The sequence below is a fragment of the Delphinus delphis genome, chromosome 17 (genome assembly GCF_949987515.2).
Source record: "Delphinus delphis chromosome 17, mDelDel1.2, whole genome shotgun sequence".
NCBI classification, from domain to species: Eukaryota; Metazoa; Chordata; class Mammalia; order Artiodactyla; family Delphinidae; genus Delphinus; species Delphinus delphis.
The window spans coordinates 17,676,881-17,696,046 of record NC_082699.1 but is presented as its reverse complement, the minus strand read 5'-3'; the positions used below and the strand labels follow the sequence as shown (position 1 = coordinate 17,696,046).

The window sequence follows — 19,166 nt, the reverse complement described above, 5'->3', positions numbered from 1 at the left end:
ATGCAGGGGACGCGGGTTCGTGCCCCGGTCTGGGAGGATCCCACGTGCCGCGGAGCGGCTGGGCCCGTGAGCCATGGCCGCTGAGCCTGCGCGTCCGGGGCCTGTGCTCCGCAGCGGGAGAGGCCACAACAGTGAGAGGCCCGCGTACCGCAAAAAAATAAATAAAATAAGATGGGAGCATTAAAGGCAAAATCAAGGACGGAAGATAGATGATGGGAGAACAGGTTCAGGACATCTGCAGATAGAGGGTAAATATAACAGATATAACAAGCCTGAGCAAGGGAATACCTTCCAAGGCCATGAGCAAAACCGAGGTCAAAGCCAACAGGAAAAAAGGCTTGGGCCTGTGAGGTGGTCACATGAGAGAAAGTTTATCTGTGCAGTAATCAAGTAAATGTAAATTAATATAACAATGAATGTTGTAGAGTGGCAGTAATTATTTAGAATAACTAAAACCTGTTTTGACAGACGTGTAGGAAAACAGGTTTTAGTCACCCATTGCTAATAGAAGAATAAATGGATATAGTTTTTCAGGAGACAGTCGAAAGTCCTTAAACATGTATATCTGAGCTTACTCTTTGAATCTGCTTTTCGGTCTTTACCCTACTGAAAAGTGACTTAAATTTACAACAGGAAGAACCTAAATGAATTGTGACTGATCCAAACACTGTTACTAATATTCATGTTGAAAATCATTCGGTAGTTGACTGCATAAATCCACAAGTGCCTTTACAGTCTTTCAATGGCTGTTACATCACTTGAGCTCTGCAGAAAGGAATCTTCTTTATGCATGAAGAAAAGTCGATTCAGGCTTTACTGTAGAATAAGGGAGCCTGTACTCTGCATGAGTTCTTATACTGTGATGTAATGCCTCTCTTGAGTGTTGGGAGAGCATTTTCTTTGCTTTATAATATTGCTCTTGGCAAGCCCATTACTTCTGTATAATAGCAGTACTGAGATAATGCTGTTAGTTTCCTGATTTCTTAAATTGAGTATAGAATTTAGAGTCATACATTGAGTTATTCTTTAAGTAAGAATTACATATGGTGTTTTTGCAGCTAGTGAAAAAATTAAAAAATTAATAATATGACATAGCACTTAATCAAACTGGCAAATATTTTTACTTTGTTGAGATAAAATTGAAGTATAATAAACTGCACATATGTGTACAGTTTGATCAGTGTTGACATATGACTGTTTTTGCTACACTTCTGATACCAAATGTATAGGCATTTTTTTCCCCCATACCAACCCATTCTCCAATTTTCCAGGCACTAACAGGGTGTCCTACAGTTCAGTTCTGACATTCCCCGGAATTAGCACAGACTCCGCAGATTAAGGGCTCCGCCACACAAGACGCCCCACTTCGGCCAGTCACAAGTCCCATGTTGCCACCGGTACTCCTGACCAACTGGCTATAAATTCAGGGGGTTCCCACATCTCCCTTCTCAAGTTCGATAATTTGCTAGAACAGCTCACAGAACTTGGGAAGATACTATCACTGGTTTATTATAAAGGAATTTAAAACAAAAAGCCAGATGAAGAGGTACACAGGATGAGGTTCGAAAAGCTCTAGAGCACAGAAGCTTCTGTCCCCATGGAGTTGGGGAGCCCGATCCTCCCGGCATGTGGATGTGTTCAAAACTCAGAAGGTTCCCAGACCTCCTCATTTAGGGGTTTTGTGGTGGCTCCATTATGTAGGCATGACTGATTAAAATGCTGACCGCTAATGATTGAACTCAAATCTCCAGCTCCTCTCACCTCCCCAGATGTCAAGTGGTGGGGCTAAAAGTACCTTTTTTTCCTATTTTGGTATTAGATATTATTAAAAAAATCTTTGCCACTTAACGGCACTAACAGAGAACAGTGGCAAGGATTTTTTTTTTTTTGGGGGGTACGCGGGCCTCTCACTGTTGTGGCCTCTCCCGTTGCGGAGCACAGGCTTCGGACGCTCAGGCTTAGCGGCCATGGCTCACAGGCCCAGCTGCTCCACGGCATGTGGGATCCTCCCAGACCGGAGCATGAACCCGTGTCCCCTGCATCGGCAGGCGGACTCTCAACCACTGCGCCACCAGGGAGGCCCCAAGGATTTTTTAATAATAATGTCCAGTACCAAAGTAGGAAAGAGAAACTTGCATATATTAGTATGGAAGCGTGAAATTGGCACTGCTGTTGGAGTTGTACCAACTTGGAGCAGTTTGTTAGTGTCAGAAAAACTAAAAGGCATATTCTTCGAACTAGCAATTCTGCTTCTAAGTGAAGGAAATCAATCTTCATGTGAATAAGGATGTAATTGCAAAAAATATGTTTCACTATATTGTTTTAATTGCATGAAAAGGAGATAAATTAGATGTCCAACAATGCGGAATTGTTTAAGGAAACAATTCATATAATGAAAATTTAAGCCTTAAAATTATTAATGAAAGTATATTGTTTTGTAAACAACAAAAGGATCATGTGGTTTTTTGTTGTTGTTTTTTTCTTTTTGCGGTACACGGGCCTCTCACCGCTGTGGCCTCTCCCGCTGCGGAGCACAGGCTCTGGACACGCAGGCTCAGCGGCCATGGCCCACGGGCCCAAGCCGCTCCACGGCATGTGGGATCTTCCCGGACCGGGGCACGAACCCACGTCCCCTGCATCGGCAGGCGGACTCCCAACCACTGCACCACCAGGGAAGCCCTCATGTGGTATTTTTATGTTTTAACTTATTTTTTCAAGTTAACAAAAAGGTATATAGGAAACAAGACTAAAAGTATATTTTTAGAGCCAAATGAAAAAGTAGTTTCCTCTGGCTAGTGAGATTCATCTGTATTTTTTCCAATGCATATGTTTTCTTTTTAAATTTTTTTGTTGAAATTTTTCCTGGATATAAAGCTAACAAACACAAAGGCATAAAGTAAATCCATAAAATGGGATTGGTATGTTATTTTAAGCTATATAAATCACTTATATTTTTGGCTGCGCCGTGCGACGTGCGGGATCTTATTTCCCGGACCAGGGTTCGAAGCCAAGCCCCTGCGGTGGAAGCACCGAGCCCTAAGCAACTGGACCGCCAGGGAAGTCCCATTTATTTTTAAAAGCAACTCCTTTATGTTTAATGCCGTCAGGATGAAGTCTCCTGGAGCTTCGCCCCTTCCTGCCTCCTCCTTCCCCCGTTGCAGTTCGCACCTCCTCCTTCTTTTTTTAAAAATTTATTTATTTATTTATCTTTGGCTGTGTTGGATCCTCATTTCTGCGTGAGGGCTTTCTCCAGTTGTGGCAAGCGGGGACCACTCTTCATCGCGGTGCGCGGGCCTCTCACTGTCGCGGCCTCCCTTCTTGTGGAGCACAGGCTGCAGATGCGCAGGCTCAGTAGTTGTGGCTCACGGGCCTAGTTGCTCCCCGGCACGTGGGATCTTACCAGACCAGGGCTCGAACCCGTGTCCCCTGCATTGGCAGGCAGACTCTCAACCACTGCGCCACCAGGGAAGCCCCCGCACCTCCCCCTTCTTGCTTTCCTGGGCTTACTCTGCTAGTGCCCGCGTTTGCTCATGCTGCCATCTGCCTTCAGCCCTCTTCCTCCCTGGCCCAGTTCTCCTCATCCATTGAAATGTGCCGTCAGTACCACCTCCAGGAAGCCTTTGCTGAGCTCCTACCGCTCCCTAACCCACCTCTCCAGAGGCACTTACCACCCTATGTTATTTATCCCTTTCATTTTCCTCTCCTGAGAGACTGAGGGTGACTTGAGGTCAGGACAGTATTGGTTAGCACAGTGCCTGGAACCTAGTAGTCGGAGCTTAACTGGTGTGTGTGTGTGTGACGTGTATGTATGTGTGTGTGTGTGTGTGTGTGTACAGTAGAAATAAAGATATGATGGGATCAAACAAGCCAGAGTATTGGAAGAAGTGTGAATATATTTGCATGATGGGAGCATGGGTTCCGCATGAGTATTTTAGTAGGATGGAGAGGTGAGGAGGGGCCAGGTCACTGAGGGCTTCATATGTCATCCTAAGAAGTTTAGATTTTATCGTGTAAGTGAGGGAGCCAGTGAAGACTTTAAAGTAAGAGGGTGGCTGGTCTTAGCATTTCCCCGAGTGTTAGATATTATTAATATTATGTGAAAAGCCTGGATATAAAATAAATTTGGGAAATCCTGGGTTAAACCAAGTTGAATAGATTTCTGTTCTTCTGGACTTCTCAGTCTTTACTGTGCTCATGTGCATTTTTAATCCTCCAAAAGGATGTTTGTGTGTGATATAATTTTCATTATTTCCCCAATTTATTTATCATGGAACCCTTATATTGGGGGACTATGTTATAGAACACATTTTGGGAAATGGACACTGGGGAGACTAGCAGCGGTGAAACTTTTAGTGGTTGTTAAAGTAACCCTGGCCAGAAACACTGAGGGCTTGTATCAGGAGTTTAGTGGTCGGAAACGGGGAGGCAGGACCAAGGGAATTAAGTTGTGTCTCTCAGAGCGCATCCTCCAAAAGTGGTGATTTATCAGTAATTTTAAAAGATAATATCATGATTTGAGAGTCGTTAAAATCTGATCCAAAGATATTAGAACAAGCAGTGTGAAATGTGGTTTGAAACCTCTCTGAGACAAATGGTAGTCAAAGGAAAGTGCTGTTTTTATATGTTTACAACCCTGCCAACTGCTGACACAGCCCCAGGCTCACTCCTCTTGATATTAGAACCTGTGTGTGTCCTGGCTTGAACTAATGCACTTGGTGATGACGGGGTGAATTCTAGACTGCACACGGCAGTTACTTGTTTGTGGGTGACTCAAAGATGGTTGCCAGGAGTCTAGGTTGGGCAGCTGAGCAGGTGGATGGTGGTATCATGATGAGGTAAGCCAGATAGGAGACAGTTTCGGGGAGAAGATGCTCTGTCGCTTTTTGACATGTTCATGAGACAGAGTTGACGGTGGGACATAGGAGAACACCAGTAGGCCGTCAGATATAGGAGTTTGTTCCTCAGATGGTTTGGACTGACCCAGTCTTCATTTTTACCCACTGTGTCTCAATTGCTGCATATGTTAGGGATTTTGCAGCAAAATCCATGTTAGGGATCTCTTTTATGAGATCATAAAATATTAAGTTGCAGGGTGAAGACCCTGCACATTCCTAATCTTATCCCATGTTGCACTTCCACACATCAGTTACCTGTGTTCCTCCACAGCTTCCCTACCACGTACACTTTCCCCTGAAGTCACTTCGGTGGCTTGTTTATACTAATAATTTTAGGAATATTGAAACATGCGTTATTCACCTCCAAATAGGAGACTGCCGTTGCCTCTGCAAGCGTGGGGAAGGTGCTTGCTTACGGTGTTTCTCACTGCTCAGTCACTGTGGCAAGTGAAATCCTTGAGTTAATAATGTTATAACATGTTTCTGTTCCACTTATTTTACGTGTAATAACAGTGTTCCTTTATTTTACTTGTAGCTCCAAAAGGAATTCTTCATTTGTCTCCTGATGTTTATCAAGAGATGGAAGCCAGCCGCCACAAAGTCATCTCTGGCACAGCTCTAGGCTATTTGTCACCCAAAGATATGAACCAACCCTCAAGCTCTTTCTTCAGTATATCTCCCACCTCGAGTAGTTCAGCTACAATTGCCAGGGAACTCCTTATGAATGGAACATCTCCTACAGCTGAAGCCATAGGTTTAAAAGGAAGTTCTCCTCCTCCCCCTTGTTCTCCAGTACAACCTTCAAAACAGCTGGAATATTTAGCAAGGATTCAAGGCTTTCAGGTATGAATTAAAAGCAAAAACAAGAAAACAAAACAATCCATTAGCCCCAAATCCTTCATCTCTGTCCATCAGAAAGCTCATTCTTGCCTGCTAGCGTGACTTCTATGCCACTTACATTGTAAATTATTAGGAACACAGAGGACAGAAAAACGAGTCATGTGCACATGCCTCATTTTAAAGATTTTTCATTCTCTCCAGTAATTCTTTTGCCGCCTGGCTCTCCTCCATATTCCTTCTTCTTCTGTTTTTGTTTTTGATTTGTTTTTTTTTAAACATTTTTCATTCTCTGTTCTGTGTCCTGCTTGGGTGCATCTATTCCCTCACTCTCCTCCCCAAACAAAAGTGCTGCCTTCATACATTTGGTATTAGTATTTAGCACTAAGGCCTCCCTCATTTTACAGTAGGGTTTTTTCTAATGATGATTTTACTTTCATAGCAGTTTTGAATTTGGCATTCTATGGCTAGTAATGATTCAGGTATACCACTAAGGTACAACATCCTAGAAGTCTATGATCTTAGGAGTTAGTTAAACATGGTATTAGAACAGTAATGCTTTCTAGTTGTCTGAGGCATGAAAACATGTATCGTTTTACTGGATCGTGTTTTGAACCATCTAGGGTAGCGCCTACCTTAGACGGTACCAACAAGTCTATTTCACCGGGCAGTCTAAATCTAGCTTACAGTCCGCTTGTTGTGTATATGAATTTGGGGCTGGAAACCTTCCCCCTCCCCCCCGTTTAGTCAGTGTTCCCTTTTGAAAAAAAACCCAACAATCCTTTATGAGTAGAACTTTTTAAAGAATTGTTAACTCTAGGCAGAGGAAATACCTGTGTTCTGACTTCTTAGTTGCCTTGAAAATCCTGTACTGAGCTGTAATCACTAACTTGACTGGGCGAACAGCAGCGTGCTTGTGTGTAGAAAGAGTGGACTGCTCCCTCAGATTTCATTATATTCACCCCCCTTTCCATCTTAGTCTTACTCCTTAAGACCAAAAACTGTAATCTCCTTTAGAAATCTTCTAGAAGATCTGTATTGTGTAGAATGATCATGTATTTATAAAAATTTTACAAATTTAGATATAAGAGAGAAGATCATGTGTTTTACCAAGGGGGTATTTTGCATGTTTTTTTTTGTTTCTCATCACAGAAACCTGATTCTTTCACATCTATTGCCAGGTAGTCGTTGAGTGTTTTTACTTAGACTATTAATACGAAATCTAAAAAGCTGTTACCAGTTTGGGGCTCTGTCATCTGAAATTTTAAACACTTAACTTAAAAATTAAAATTTAGAACTTGTTTTCGTTGTTTACCTTAAGAATAACAATAAATCACTGTTTAAAATAAAAGGACCTTGATTCACACAGTTAAAGTACTGGAAAAGAAAAACTAAGCAATTTTTAGTTCTATCTATAATTTGCATAAGGTGAACTAGAAATAAACTGTGATGAAAAGGATTTCACTGTTTATTTACAAGTCTAGTCATTTAGAAATGTCTGAAAGTAACACTGCATTTGCATTTTTATAGAAACAAAGCACAAATTGCACTCAAGCTCTGAATTGATTTTTTGGTTGGAGATGTTCCTCTGATGTAATTTTGCTGCCAGAAGAACTACTTAAATTTGTATTTATTTGTTAATTCTTAGCAGTGACAACAACTATAATTTTAAAATACCTTTACTTTAGTCAAAATGTAGAATCTGTTTCTCCTATATTTGGGCTGAGTACTCAGACCTTTTTTTTTAAAGCTTATGCTGAGATAATACACTCTTACTTATGGACACGTTAAACACTTCCAAATTTGTGTATGGTGATTTTTACATACTCATGAAGATAAACATGGTTTTAAAACGTTACTGTGCTGCTTTGGTCAAATGAGCTCGGTGTTGCTATGAAATATTGTTTTGCTGACGGGCTGCAGCCTGCAGTGTGTGGTGAACAGACTGTGGGAAATGGCTTCCCTTCCCTGTCAGGTGCCCGGCACGTCCTCATAATGTCACGGTAGAAGAGTCTTTGTGGTTAAGAGTTTTAAAGCCTCTTTCTTTATAGGTAACTTTCTCAGGTACATTTACCTGGTAGAAAAACATGTAGATTGTTTCTGTTTCTTAAATGTTTTAATTGGACTGTAGTTTAGAAATTATAGGGCCAGCTTGTTATGGATGACATGCTGTTATGTTATTTTCATTTCTGGAATTTAAAAACAATAAATTCTTTTTCTCTGTTTCTAGGTTAGTACTTTTAAAATTTTGTTACTGTACACTGAATAGATATTATTGCTTATTGAATATTGTATATAAACCCTTCTCTGGCCCTCTGTGCCCACTGACATTTGATTTAAGCCTACCAGAGCCATTGTATGTGACAGCTATATTGTATTACAAAGTAAAAAAATATATTAGTGTACTGAAAACGACGTTGTTTTAACTTTTAAATTTTTTTCCTTAATTGAAATTTATAAGTTACAAAAAGCTTATTTGCTCACCAGAATGTAGGTATTCAACTCACATCCTTTTGCTTAAATCTACAGAATAATTTATTATACAATTAAAGTTATTATGAATAAAGCTGACTTCATAGGTCAGAATATGACTGAACACTTGCACATTCTCAGTAATTCTTTTATCCTTTCTTGGGCTCACCTGAAGTTTTTAATCACATTTTAGATGCCAGCCTTTGGATCTCTATCATAAGTGAATATTTATTTTTTGAATTTTTATTGAGTACACTTTTATTATCTTCTTTTAAAACCTGAATGTTCTTATTGATTTATTATTTTTTAGCAGAAGAAAGTTTTATATCAGTAGTTCTGTGAACCTCAGACTTTGTTCAGCCCAGTTAGTATGCTTCTATAACTTCTATGCATTTCATAAAAATTCATTTGAAATGTAGTTATACCGTAGTGTTCAGGGCTCCTTGGTGCGTACCTTGATACCCTTTAATTACAATGCCAAAATGTTTCAAAATCATTCAGCTTTTTAAAGAAGATTGTTATGGAGACATTTTTGAAATGCTCTGCTTTTGAGCTGAAGCAGAAGATTGTTTTGTCGTGTTATAATTTACATTATTCTAAGTTTTTCCATCTTTAATATGCTTTTCCATATATTAAAAATCTCTCTGAATAATTAACTATAAGCATTTCATTGTTTAAATGAGTCATTAGAACGTGATTAGATTGGAAATTAAAATGAATTATTTTAGTCAATTATCCTTGATAGATGGATTTAATTTTAATCTTTTAGTCTGTACCCTTCCTTGTGACTGTCATCCACTGAACAGTGTTGTTTTTAAAACCTTGGGAGTAAAATTTGATAAACTAGATTTGTTTTTCTCACATAAAGAATGTAAAGAAGCACTTAGTTGGTGTCTTAGTTAAACCATAATCAGTTTATTTTATAAAAATCAAGGAGTGTTTTATAGGGGGCTGTTCATTATTGTGAGTTTATGATGCTGGTGCCATTTTTAGCGAGATGAGAATGTCAGTAGAAGGCTTAGAAATATCTATTTAATTAAAAACTTTCTTTTCAAATACAATTCAAACATAATACATTTCAACTATAATAATATATCTCCTTTTTTGAAGTTTAGTATGATTATAGCAGACTTCTTTTATGGTGATGAGCTTCTTTTAAATATTTATTTTTGACATGTATGACACATAGCATATTTTAACAATACGACCTTAGTACAGATTACACTGAGCTGGGACATGGGGAGTGGGCTTGGCCAATTTGAGAATCAACCTTTTCCCTTTCTCTTTTTTCTTATTTTCCCTATACCTCACTTTTTGTAATCCATATATTTATAATCAGAGTAGCTGTTTGCAGCTTGTTTTTTTAAAGAGTAAGGGATCCATTTTTTTTTAAAGACCCGTTTCAGTAAACTTTTGTAGATTCCTAATAGGAAAATATGGAGAAAGAAATCATGCATATACATATACTCTTCCACTTAGAAATATGTTTTTCCCCCGTTTCTAACTTGTCCTTGAAACATAACTCACCGTGTCACTTCTGAGCCCAAATTTTCATCTGCACTGTTACACAAATGTATAAAGTGATGAGAAATTACCCAGAGTACAAGGAGCAAAACATACATGGGTTTAGCATGGGGTCAAGAGATTCCGCTCTGATTCATAGTCACTTCTTAAAAAGCCCTCTTGGATTCAGCCTCTGCTGCTTTTCAAAGACCTTGGAGAAATTGGAAGAATTCTCCTGAAGGCTTGGTTTTCCCGTAGGGACCCTAAAACTCAGGTTTGTTCTTCAAATGGGCAGCCTACATTCATGCAAACTGACTTATTGTCTGGTTTCTTTAGGCCTTGATATACTTGGCCAAGCCCTTAAGGGTATGCAGACTACATATCACATAACCATACTTCATAAAAACCAGTAGAATTACAGGTCACCTTACTTTGCTGAAATTTCCAACTCTTTAGAGAAAAATATTACATTTGAAGAAAGAAATCCTGATCCACATAAAAACATACTGTGATGAGTAACAGTAACACAAATAAGAATCAATCAGGCTTCAAGTAAACAGTCTACTATTACTGCATAAACTCTTCAGGACTAACTGACTCCACCCTAAATCATTGCAGAATGTAATCAGAAAGACAAAGGTACTCATTCTGAGCCTTGATATGCCAGCACATACATAGTAAGACACATATTTCAGAGAAAGAGTAATATACAAACACAAAAGAGCTGTCCTGGCACAGTGACTTTGAAATGAGCCACTGAGGTGCAGAAAAAGATAGTTGCCATTATGTGTCATCCCCAAGTAGAAATAGCTGTAGCCTTTTCTGTTTGTACCGGAAGAGATTTCAAGTCAGCATGAGAATTCTATTTGGAATTATTTGAAAACCAATAATCAATTATTTCTTCAATCAATTTGAAGAAAAGAAAATTATTTTTCATTTAAAGGTGAATTTCATTTCCTTTTGCTAGAAAAGGTTGGCAATGATGTGATTTTTACTTAGTAACGTAAGATTAATTGTAGTACCCATCAGGTACATGTCAGTGCATGTCAGGCTGGTATCTGTATACCTGTGTTCATTCTAAGTCATGTTGAAATTATCTATTTCCCTCTCTCCAGCATTCAGCTACGGCTGAGATTTTTTTTTCGTGAATGACAGCATCTAAAATTTCAGATATATTGTTCTCTTCTCACCCAGGACAACTCTTGAGAAAGAGAACAGTATGTGGAATACTGAGTGTAAAAGATTTCTGCACACGGAAAAAAACTACTCTGACATACCAGGGGCATTAGGAGATATATGAGTAAACAGGGAAACGAAACTAACGTTTATTGACCGTCTCGTTATGTATCAGATAGTGAAGGAGGCATTACCTACATTATTTTATGACACAGCAGAAGTGCCTGGTACATTTTTGCTTCTTGCTTACAAATCTTCATTTGATTTTAAATCCAGCTATTGTATAGCGTTTGAAGCCTGATCCCTGAAGGTAGGACTAGTGTTCATGGTAGTCCATGGTCTTCTGGATATCGTTTTGGTTGTCATAGATTTCATTAATAAATTTATTTATGCCCTCCACTAGGTACACAACTGAGTCTGAGTTATTTAAGAATTCTCTTTTGAGCTGGAAGGAACTTTAGTTTTTTTTCAAAGGTATAACTTTATGATGTAAATACACATTTGAGGGACTACAGAAGTAAAGCATTCTATTAGTAATGCAGTTTACTCATTTCCACATAGAGAATTATTAGTTAATTTTAAACCCTTATAGATTTTAGGTTCAGGAAAGTTCTGGCGTCTTGACACGGTCACATCAAAAAGCAGATATAACTGTGAGAGATAAGAGATATTTGAAAAACTTTAAAAAATTCTTTATCTGTAGTATTGTCATTTTTTTAAGTATAAGAAAAGTTCAGAATCGTTTTATCTATAGTGGAACATTTGAGAAAACAAGGAGTACAGCTGGAAAAGGATACACAGTTCACAGCTTCAGAAACTCTTATCAAGAGAAAAATAGTGCATTAAGAATAGTTTTCAGTCATTTCAGTATGTATGTGAAGAACTGGATGGATATGAAGTTAATCTGGGTATACAATATCATCTCATTGAATACTGGAATTGATTTAGCTGAACAACAGGAACTGGAACCTTTGTTTATTCACTCTGGGCCGATACTTAATACATACCTACACGTGCCAGGTAGCATACCAGACAGTGGGTACAGGAAGAGTTATGGTCAAGTTGGAGACAGACAGACAGGAAAATAAAACCAATATACAGAAGAGTGGCCGCTATTACAATTGAGTCTGGTCTCCAGGGATCAGTGTTTGAACATTACACAAAAATTTAATTTTTTAAAAATTAAATATTTGTAGCATGCTGCAGGAAATAACGTAGGTAATGCCTGCCCCGCATAGTAAGTGTCATCACTTGAGGTGTGATTAGCCATGTCAAGAATCATGGATGGGAATGAAGAGCTCTGACTGAAGGAATTAAGAAGAATTCATAGCTGAGGGACATTTGAATGAGCTTTAAGAAGTACATAGACTTTTAAGGTGAATAAGAAGAAAAGAAATTGCAGGGAGAAACAGCTGACTCCTAAAGACAAAAGGGCGTGATGTTTTAGAAAATGCTTAAGAGTTCAAAGTGGAAGTGGTTGGCAAGTAGGCTGAAAAGACGTGTGCTGCTGAGAATTTGAATTTAGCTGTTAGCCAGAGACCACCAACTTCTTTTTTAAAGGGTAGTGACATTGGTTTTGTATTTTAAAAAGATAATTCTGTAAGCATGTGGAGGAGGAACTAGACAAAAAGATTGGTAGCAGAAAGACCAATTAGAGTGACTTTGCATGAATCCAGTAGAGAAATAGCAAAGATTGAATGAAGCAAAGCTAATGGTCGTAGAGGAGTGGGGCTGAGGTGCAGGCATCCACGGTACAGTTGAGCGAATTCAGTGATCTCGGCTGCTAACTTCTGTGAGGATGCTTTCACTGTCCTGGTCAGGATGGAAGCTACATGTAGATGGCATTGTAGAGTAATTAGAGACTCTCTGAGGATGAATTGACCATTCATTTCAAGAATTTGAGAATGAAGTAAAGTAGGAAGGTAATACGAATGTTTTAGGAAAGGTTTTATTTTTAGTATGAACGTGATGAATAAACTTAGAGGAGGTTAATGAGTTCCATTTTAAACATGGCGAATTTGAGTTTCCTGTGGGACTTTCAAAGGCAGTTGTCCAGTAGGCATTCATCAGTGGGTCTGGTGATCAGCAAGAGAGCATAGGACACAGAGATTGGGGAGTGATCGATGTACAAATGTAATTGAAGCCATAAAAGTAGTAAAGGGCTTCCTTGGTGGCGCAGTGGTTGAGAGTCCGCCTGCTGTGCAGGGGACACGGGTTCGTGCCCCGGTCTGGGAAGATCCCACATGCCGCGGAGCGGCTGAGCCTGTGAGCCATGGCCGCTGAGCCTGCGCGTCCGGAGCCTGTGCTCCGCAACGGGAGAGGCCCCAACAGTGAGAGGCCTGCGTACCGCAAAAAAAAAAAAAAAGTAGTAAAGATTGACCAGGGAAAGTGGGTAAAGGCCTAGGAAGAGATTCCTGATGAATACCAACAATGTGAGGGATTCATTCATTCATTACATCAACCAAAGTATATTGAGCACCTGCCATGGGCCAGGTGCACTTATTGCACTGAGGATATAGCATAAATGACAGTCAAGGGTTCTGTCCTCATGAAGCTGCCATTAGGATGGGATTATTGAGGGTGGGATGTGGAGTGTGGCCAGGGGAAAGGGGGAAGTGGAAGGACAGACAGTCACATCTGAACACGTGATAAATTCAAATGGTTAGTCTCCTAAGGTAACAATTACTTGGAAATTAATTGGGAGATTAATTATGATTATTTGTGAGAAGTATGAGCAATGACTTAGTATCTCTAAGTGTTGTATCAGATAACTATGCTTTTGAAATGTTTTGATCAACCTTATTGAGGTATAATTTACATACAATAAAGCACACCCATTTTAGTTATACAGTTTGATGAGTTTTGAAAAATGTATACCACCATGTAACTACAACCACAATCAAGATGGGGATATTTCTATTACTGTAAAATATTCCCCGGTGCCTCTTTGTAGCCTGTTTTCCTCACCTCTCTGTGGCTCTGGGCAACCAGGATATCTTTTTTGTCACAAAGATTAGTTGTGCCTAAAATTTCATAAAAATTGAATCATCCAGCCTGAACAGTTTTGTTTCTGGCCTCCTTCACTGGCTGTAATGTTTCTGAGATTGTCCATGTTGTGTATATCAGTAGTTTGTTCCTTTTTATTGCTAAGTACTAGTCCATTATATGATGTACACCACAAATTATGTATCAGTTTATCAGTTGATGGACATTTGAGTTGTTTCCAGTTTGGGGCTATTATGAGTAAAGCTGTGAACATTCACGTACAAGATTTTGTGCAGACATGCTTCCAGTTCTCTTGGAAAAATACCTCAGAGTGAAATTCCTGGGTCACATGGTAAGTATACATACAAGCTTACAAGAAACTATCAGATTCTTTTTCAGTGTGTTGTATCATATTACATTCCTACCAGCGCTGTATGAGGGTTCCATACATTGATATGATCAGTCTTATTCTGTGAAGGGTACAGTGGTATCTCACTGGTATTTTAATTTGTATTTCCCTGATGACCAATAACATGCACTTCTTTTCTTGTGCTTGTTGGCCAATTATATATCTTTGTGAAATTTCCACATCTTTTTCCCAGTTTCTGGTTGCGACTTTTAAAAATTATTGCGTCATCAGAGTTCTTTATACATTCTGGATACAGGCCCTTTCTGTTGCAGGTATTATCTCCCTGCCTGTGACTTGTCTTTTCATTATCTTAATGGCATCTTTTGAAAAGTGGAAAAGAAGTTTTCAATTCTGATGAAGTTCAAGTTTACATTTTTTTCCCATAAACTGTGCCCTTTTGGTCCTATCTAAGCAATTTTTGACAACCCCAAGGTTGCAAAGATTTTCTCTGCTTTTTTTCTAGACATTTTGTAGTTTGTGCTTTTATGTTTAATGCTGATATCTACTTAATTTTGGGGGTATGGTATGGGTGAGACTTGAAGCCTGTTTTTCCCATAGGATAACCAGTTGTTTCTGCACCATATATGTAATGTGTTGTTTCACTCTAGCTGCTCTTAAGATATTCTGTTCATTTTTGGTTTCACCAGTTTGGCTGTGCTATGTCTAGGATTGTTTTTAATCCTGCTTGGGATTCATTTAGCTTCTTAGATTAAGATAATGTTTCTCACTAATTTTGAAAAGATTTTGGCTAGTTTTTTCAAAAGATTTTTTTGCCCTTTTCTCTTTCCTCTCCTTTTAGGACTCCAATTACATATATGTTGGGCCTCTTGATGTTGTCCTTCAGGTATTCGAGACTCTGTTTATTTTTCTCCATCTTTGGATTGTGTAACTTCCGTTGATCTACTTTCAGATTTACTGACTATTTTCTCTGTCCTCTCCAATTTGCTGTTAAGCCCATGTAATAAATTTTTCACTTCAGTTATTGTATTTTTTTAATCTAATGTTTCTATTTGGTTCTTCTTTTCTTTTTTTTCCTTGTTGTGATTCCATATCTGTATAGTCATTGAGAACACATTTTTAAAAATTATTTGAACATCTTTATAATAGCTGCTTTGAAGTCTTTGTCATCTAAACCCAACATCTGGGCCCATTAGGAGTCAGTTTCCTCTTGACCACCTTATTTATGAATATGCTTCATTTCGATTTCTCTGCATGTCTGTAATTTTTGTTTGAAAAATGGACATTGTGGACATATTATCATATGTTATAGCAACTCTGGATCGTCTTTTCTTTTGTAGATTATTGTTTTTCTTTTTGGTCTAGTACTCAGTTAAGTTGCCTGGACTAAAACTTCAAGCTTTGCCTCCACCGTGGTGATATCCCTCAGCTGATATTTCCACTTAGTTTCTTCAGCTTCCAGCTGCAGCCTTTCCACTTGCAGTCCTTCTGTACCTACCTAATTATTTGGGCACATTTAGGCTTAGGTTTTGGAGCTCACCCTTTGCATTTCCTAGCTTCTAGCATTCCCCCTCCCAGCCCCCAATTTTCAGCTGATGTGCCAGCCCATGTCCTCTGATACTTCAGGCCAGTAAAGCTTTAGCTTTCTGTCATTTGAGCTGTGTGCACTTGAGGGACTGCACTCAATCAAAAAAGTGTCAGACTTTTAGATCTTAATGGACTTCTCACTGGTTTCTGCCTATTTCTATGTCAGGTCTTCTAGTGTCTTTCCTGTACATGTAAAGTTTTGTAGTTAGCAGGGATTTGGGTAGAGTTTATATTCAGATTTAGTGTTTCACCACGTCTACTGCTACCTCATTTCTAGAATTTCTTCCCTCAATGACCAGCTCATCTGCCACCCCTAAGCTCTTTCCACTGCTCTCTCCAGCTGGTAAGACTGCAGTTTTCTACCAATAGAACTACAGGAAGCGAGGAATGCCCTCAGGCAAGAAAAAGCCATAAACTCACAATTCTTACTCCATATAGTTTTGGTCTTTTAAGGGAAAACTCTGCCCTGATATCTTCCTGCTTTTGATCACATACCACTGTCTTCAAATATTTTATTTTGTCGACATCGTGTATTGTTACCTGCAAGAGGCTTTGTCTGGTGAATTTATACTTCCATTACCAGAAACTGGAACACAACCAGTTGTTCTTAAATACCACTGAATATACCCATTAATTAATTAATCACTTAATTACTAACTGGCCATCTTGACATCTGTCCTAAGCAAATAATTCAAAATATGGGAAAGCTATAAGGATACTTGTCATTGGATTTAGGGCCCACTCTAAATCCAGGATGATCCCAACTTAATTATATCTGCAAATATCCTATTTCAAATAAGGTCATATTTAAAGGTACTAGAAATTAGGACTTGAACATATATTTTGGGGCCACTGTTGAACTCACTGCATATTTATTGCTTTCTTTAATTGGTATATTTATTGCTTTCAGCAAATTTGGGAAATTTTTGGCCATATTTTCTTCAAATAAATTTTTTGCTACCTTTTCTCTCTCCTCTCCCTCCATTTACATGCATTTTTTATACTGTCCCAGAGAATCCTGAGGCTTTATTCATTAAAATTTTTTCTGAATTTCAGATTGTATTGTTTCTGTGTATCTATAAGTTCTATATCTCTTTCATCCAGTGATTTTTTTTTTTCTTACTTTGGGTATTGTATTTTCATTTCTAGACTTTCCATATGGTTCTTTTTAGTTTCTATTTCTCTGCTGATATTACCTATTCATTCATTTATTTTAGACATATTTTCCTTTACATCCTTGAAAATAGTTATAATAGGTTCTTTAAACACCTTTTATGTTCATTTCAACATCAGATATATTGGATTCAGTCTTAATTAATTAATTGCCTTTTCACTTGATTGTGTGTCAGGTTTTCCTATTTATTCTAGATCAAGTAATTTTGGATTGCATCTTGACTGTTGTTAATGGTACATTATAGAGACTGGGTTCTGTTACATTCCTCTGCATACTTTGAGTTTTGTTTTCTGAGGCCCTTAACCTGGATGGACTCAGACTCCAAACTTTGTCTCATACTGAACTTTCTCTTCTTTTGGCTTCTGGGATAGTAACCTCTCTTGGTTTTCCATAACTTCTCTGTCAAAGAAGAACCTAACAGAATTGGCTTTTAGGTGGTTACTGCTCCCTTTTAGAAGAGTTTCAGTGGAAACTTTCTATAATAAAGTGAATGTGGGGTGGGGGGGGCATTGAGTTGGTAATAGCAGTACTTTCCTAGGGTTAAAATAGAAATAGCTAAAAAATAATCTGTCATAGGTGGTGTTTGCTACCAGTTTGGATTTGCAGTTTAAGCAGCAGCTTATTTCCTCTTCCTTTTGCAGATCAGTAGCATTTATTGATATTTCTCAGTTCAAGGTTCTTGGTCCCCATTGGTAGGCTTCCCAGGCATAGGCCTATATTACACATTTTTTCTCCCTAAAACTCTAACTTAAAGAGGAACCTTTAACTTCTCTTCTCATGATGCTTTGGATATTATAATTTTCTAGGCTTTTATGCTTGGAAAAATTTTTTCTGCAACCTTTTTACTTCCCATATCAGAGATAGAAAGTACCACATTGCTCAGTGACTTAATTTTTCTAATTAAGAGATAATTTAGTCTCCACTGATTCCCTTCTCTTGTGTTTGAAGATTCTTTTAGTATAAAATTCTGATATGCATAGAAAAATTTGTTTATTATCTCCTCTAATAGCCTCTTGTCTTCTTTCAAGTCTCCTTTATTCTGAAGCACTAAAGGTTTTCTCTTCTACTATAAATGGCCTTTAATAAATAATAAAAAATTTAGAGAAAAGCAGAAAAATACTACAGGGTTTGATGTTAACAATTATATAACCATAACGTAAATTTGTCAGTACTAGGGAATTAATGATGACATAATACTATTAACCAATCTACAGCTTTTATTCAGATTTTGTCAGTTTTCCTACTAATGCCATTTTTCTGGTCCAGGATCCAGTCTAAGATCCCACACTGCATTTAGTTGTGATGCTTCTTAAGTCTCTTCCAATCAATAACAGTTCTTTAGTCTTTCATGATTCTGACAATTTTGAATAATATTGGTTACTTATTTTGTAGACTGTTCTTGAATTTGGGTTTTCCTGATATTTTCTCATTATTTGATTGAGGTCGTGCATTTTGGTAAGAATATCACAGAAGTGATGTGCCCTTCTCAGTGCCTTATATGCTCAGTTTATAATTGTCCTAAATATTTCCTCTACATATATAAGAACCACATCAGACAGTGTTATAATTTTAGCTTCAAATATCAAACATAACCTAGAAAATTCAAGAAAAGAAAGTCTGTTGTGTTTACCAACATTTTTACCCCTTCCAGTGTTCTTTCTTTCTTCCCAATGGAGTTCCAAGATTCCTGCTTTTATCATTTCCCTTCTGTTTCAAAAACTTACTTTAGCCATTCTTTTAGGGTAGGTATGCTGGTAACATACCCTCAGTTTCCATTCATTTGAGAATGTTTTAGATTCCCTTTCATTGTTTAAGGATATATTTGCTGGATATAAAATGATGGGTTGACAGTTTTTTTAGTACTTAAAAAATGTTGTTCCAATTCCTCTGGCCTCCATGGTTTCTGTTGAGAAATTACTGTCGAATTGTTTTACCTCTATAGGTTACTGCTTCCAGGATAGCAGTTTAAGTTTTAAAAGTTTGATTATGATGTGTCTTGGCATGGGTTTCTCTGTGTTTATCACATTTGGAGTTTGTTCAGCTTCTTGAAGCTGTAGATGTATTATATCTTTTACCCAAATTTGGTAAATTTTCAGCCATTATTTCTTCAAATTCTTTTTTAGCTGCAATCACTATCTCTTCTCCTTCTGGGACTCTGATGACACAAATA

At 38.1% G+C, this 19,166-nt stretch overlaps 1 protein-coding gene across 10 annotated transcripts in view; it reads left to right on the top strand.

Moving 5' to 3' along the window:
* Positions 1 to 19,166, top strand: part of STAU2 (staufen double-stranded RNA binding protein 2) — a 303,644-nt gene that overhangs the window by 167,331 nt on the left and 117,147 nt on the right. For all 10 annotated transcript variants that reach the window (XM_059994776.1, XM_059994773.1, XM_059994769.1 and 7 more), the window contains one exon: positions 5,431 to 5,738. In XM_059994776.1, coding sequence (XP_059850759.1) covers positions 5,431 to 5,738 — 308 coding nt within the window. The remainder of the gene's footprint in view (positions 1 to 5,430; positions 5,739 to 19,166) is intronic.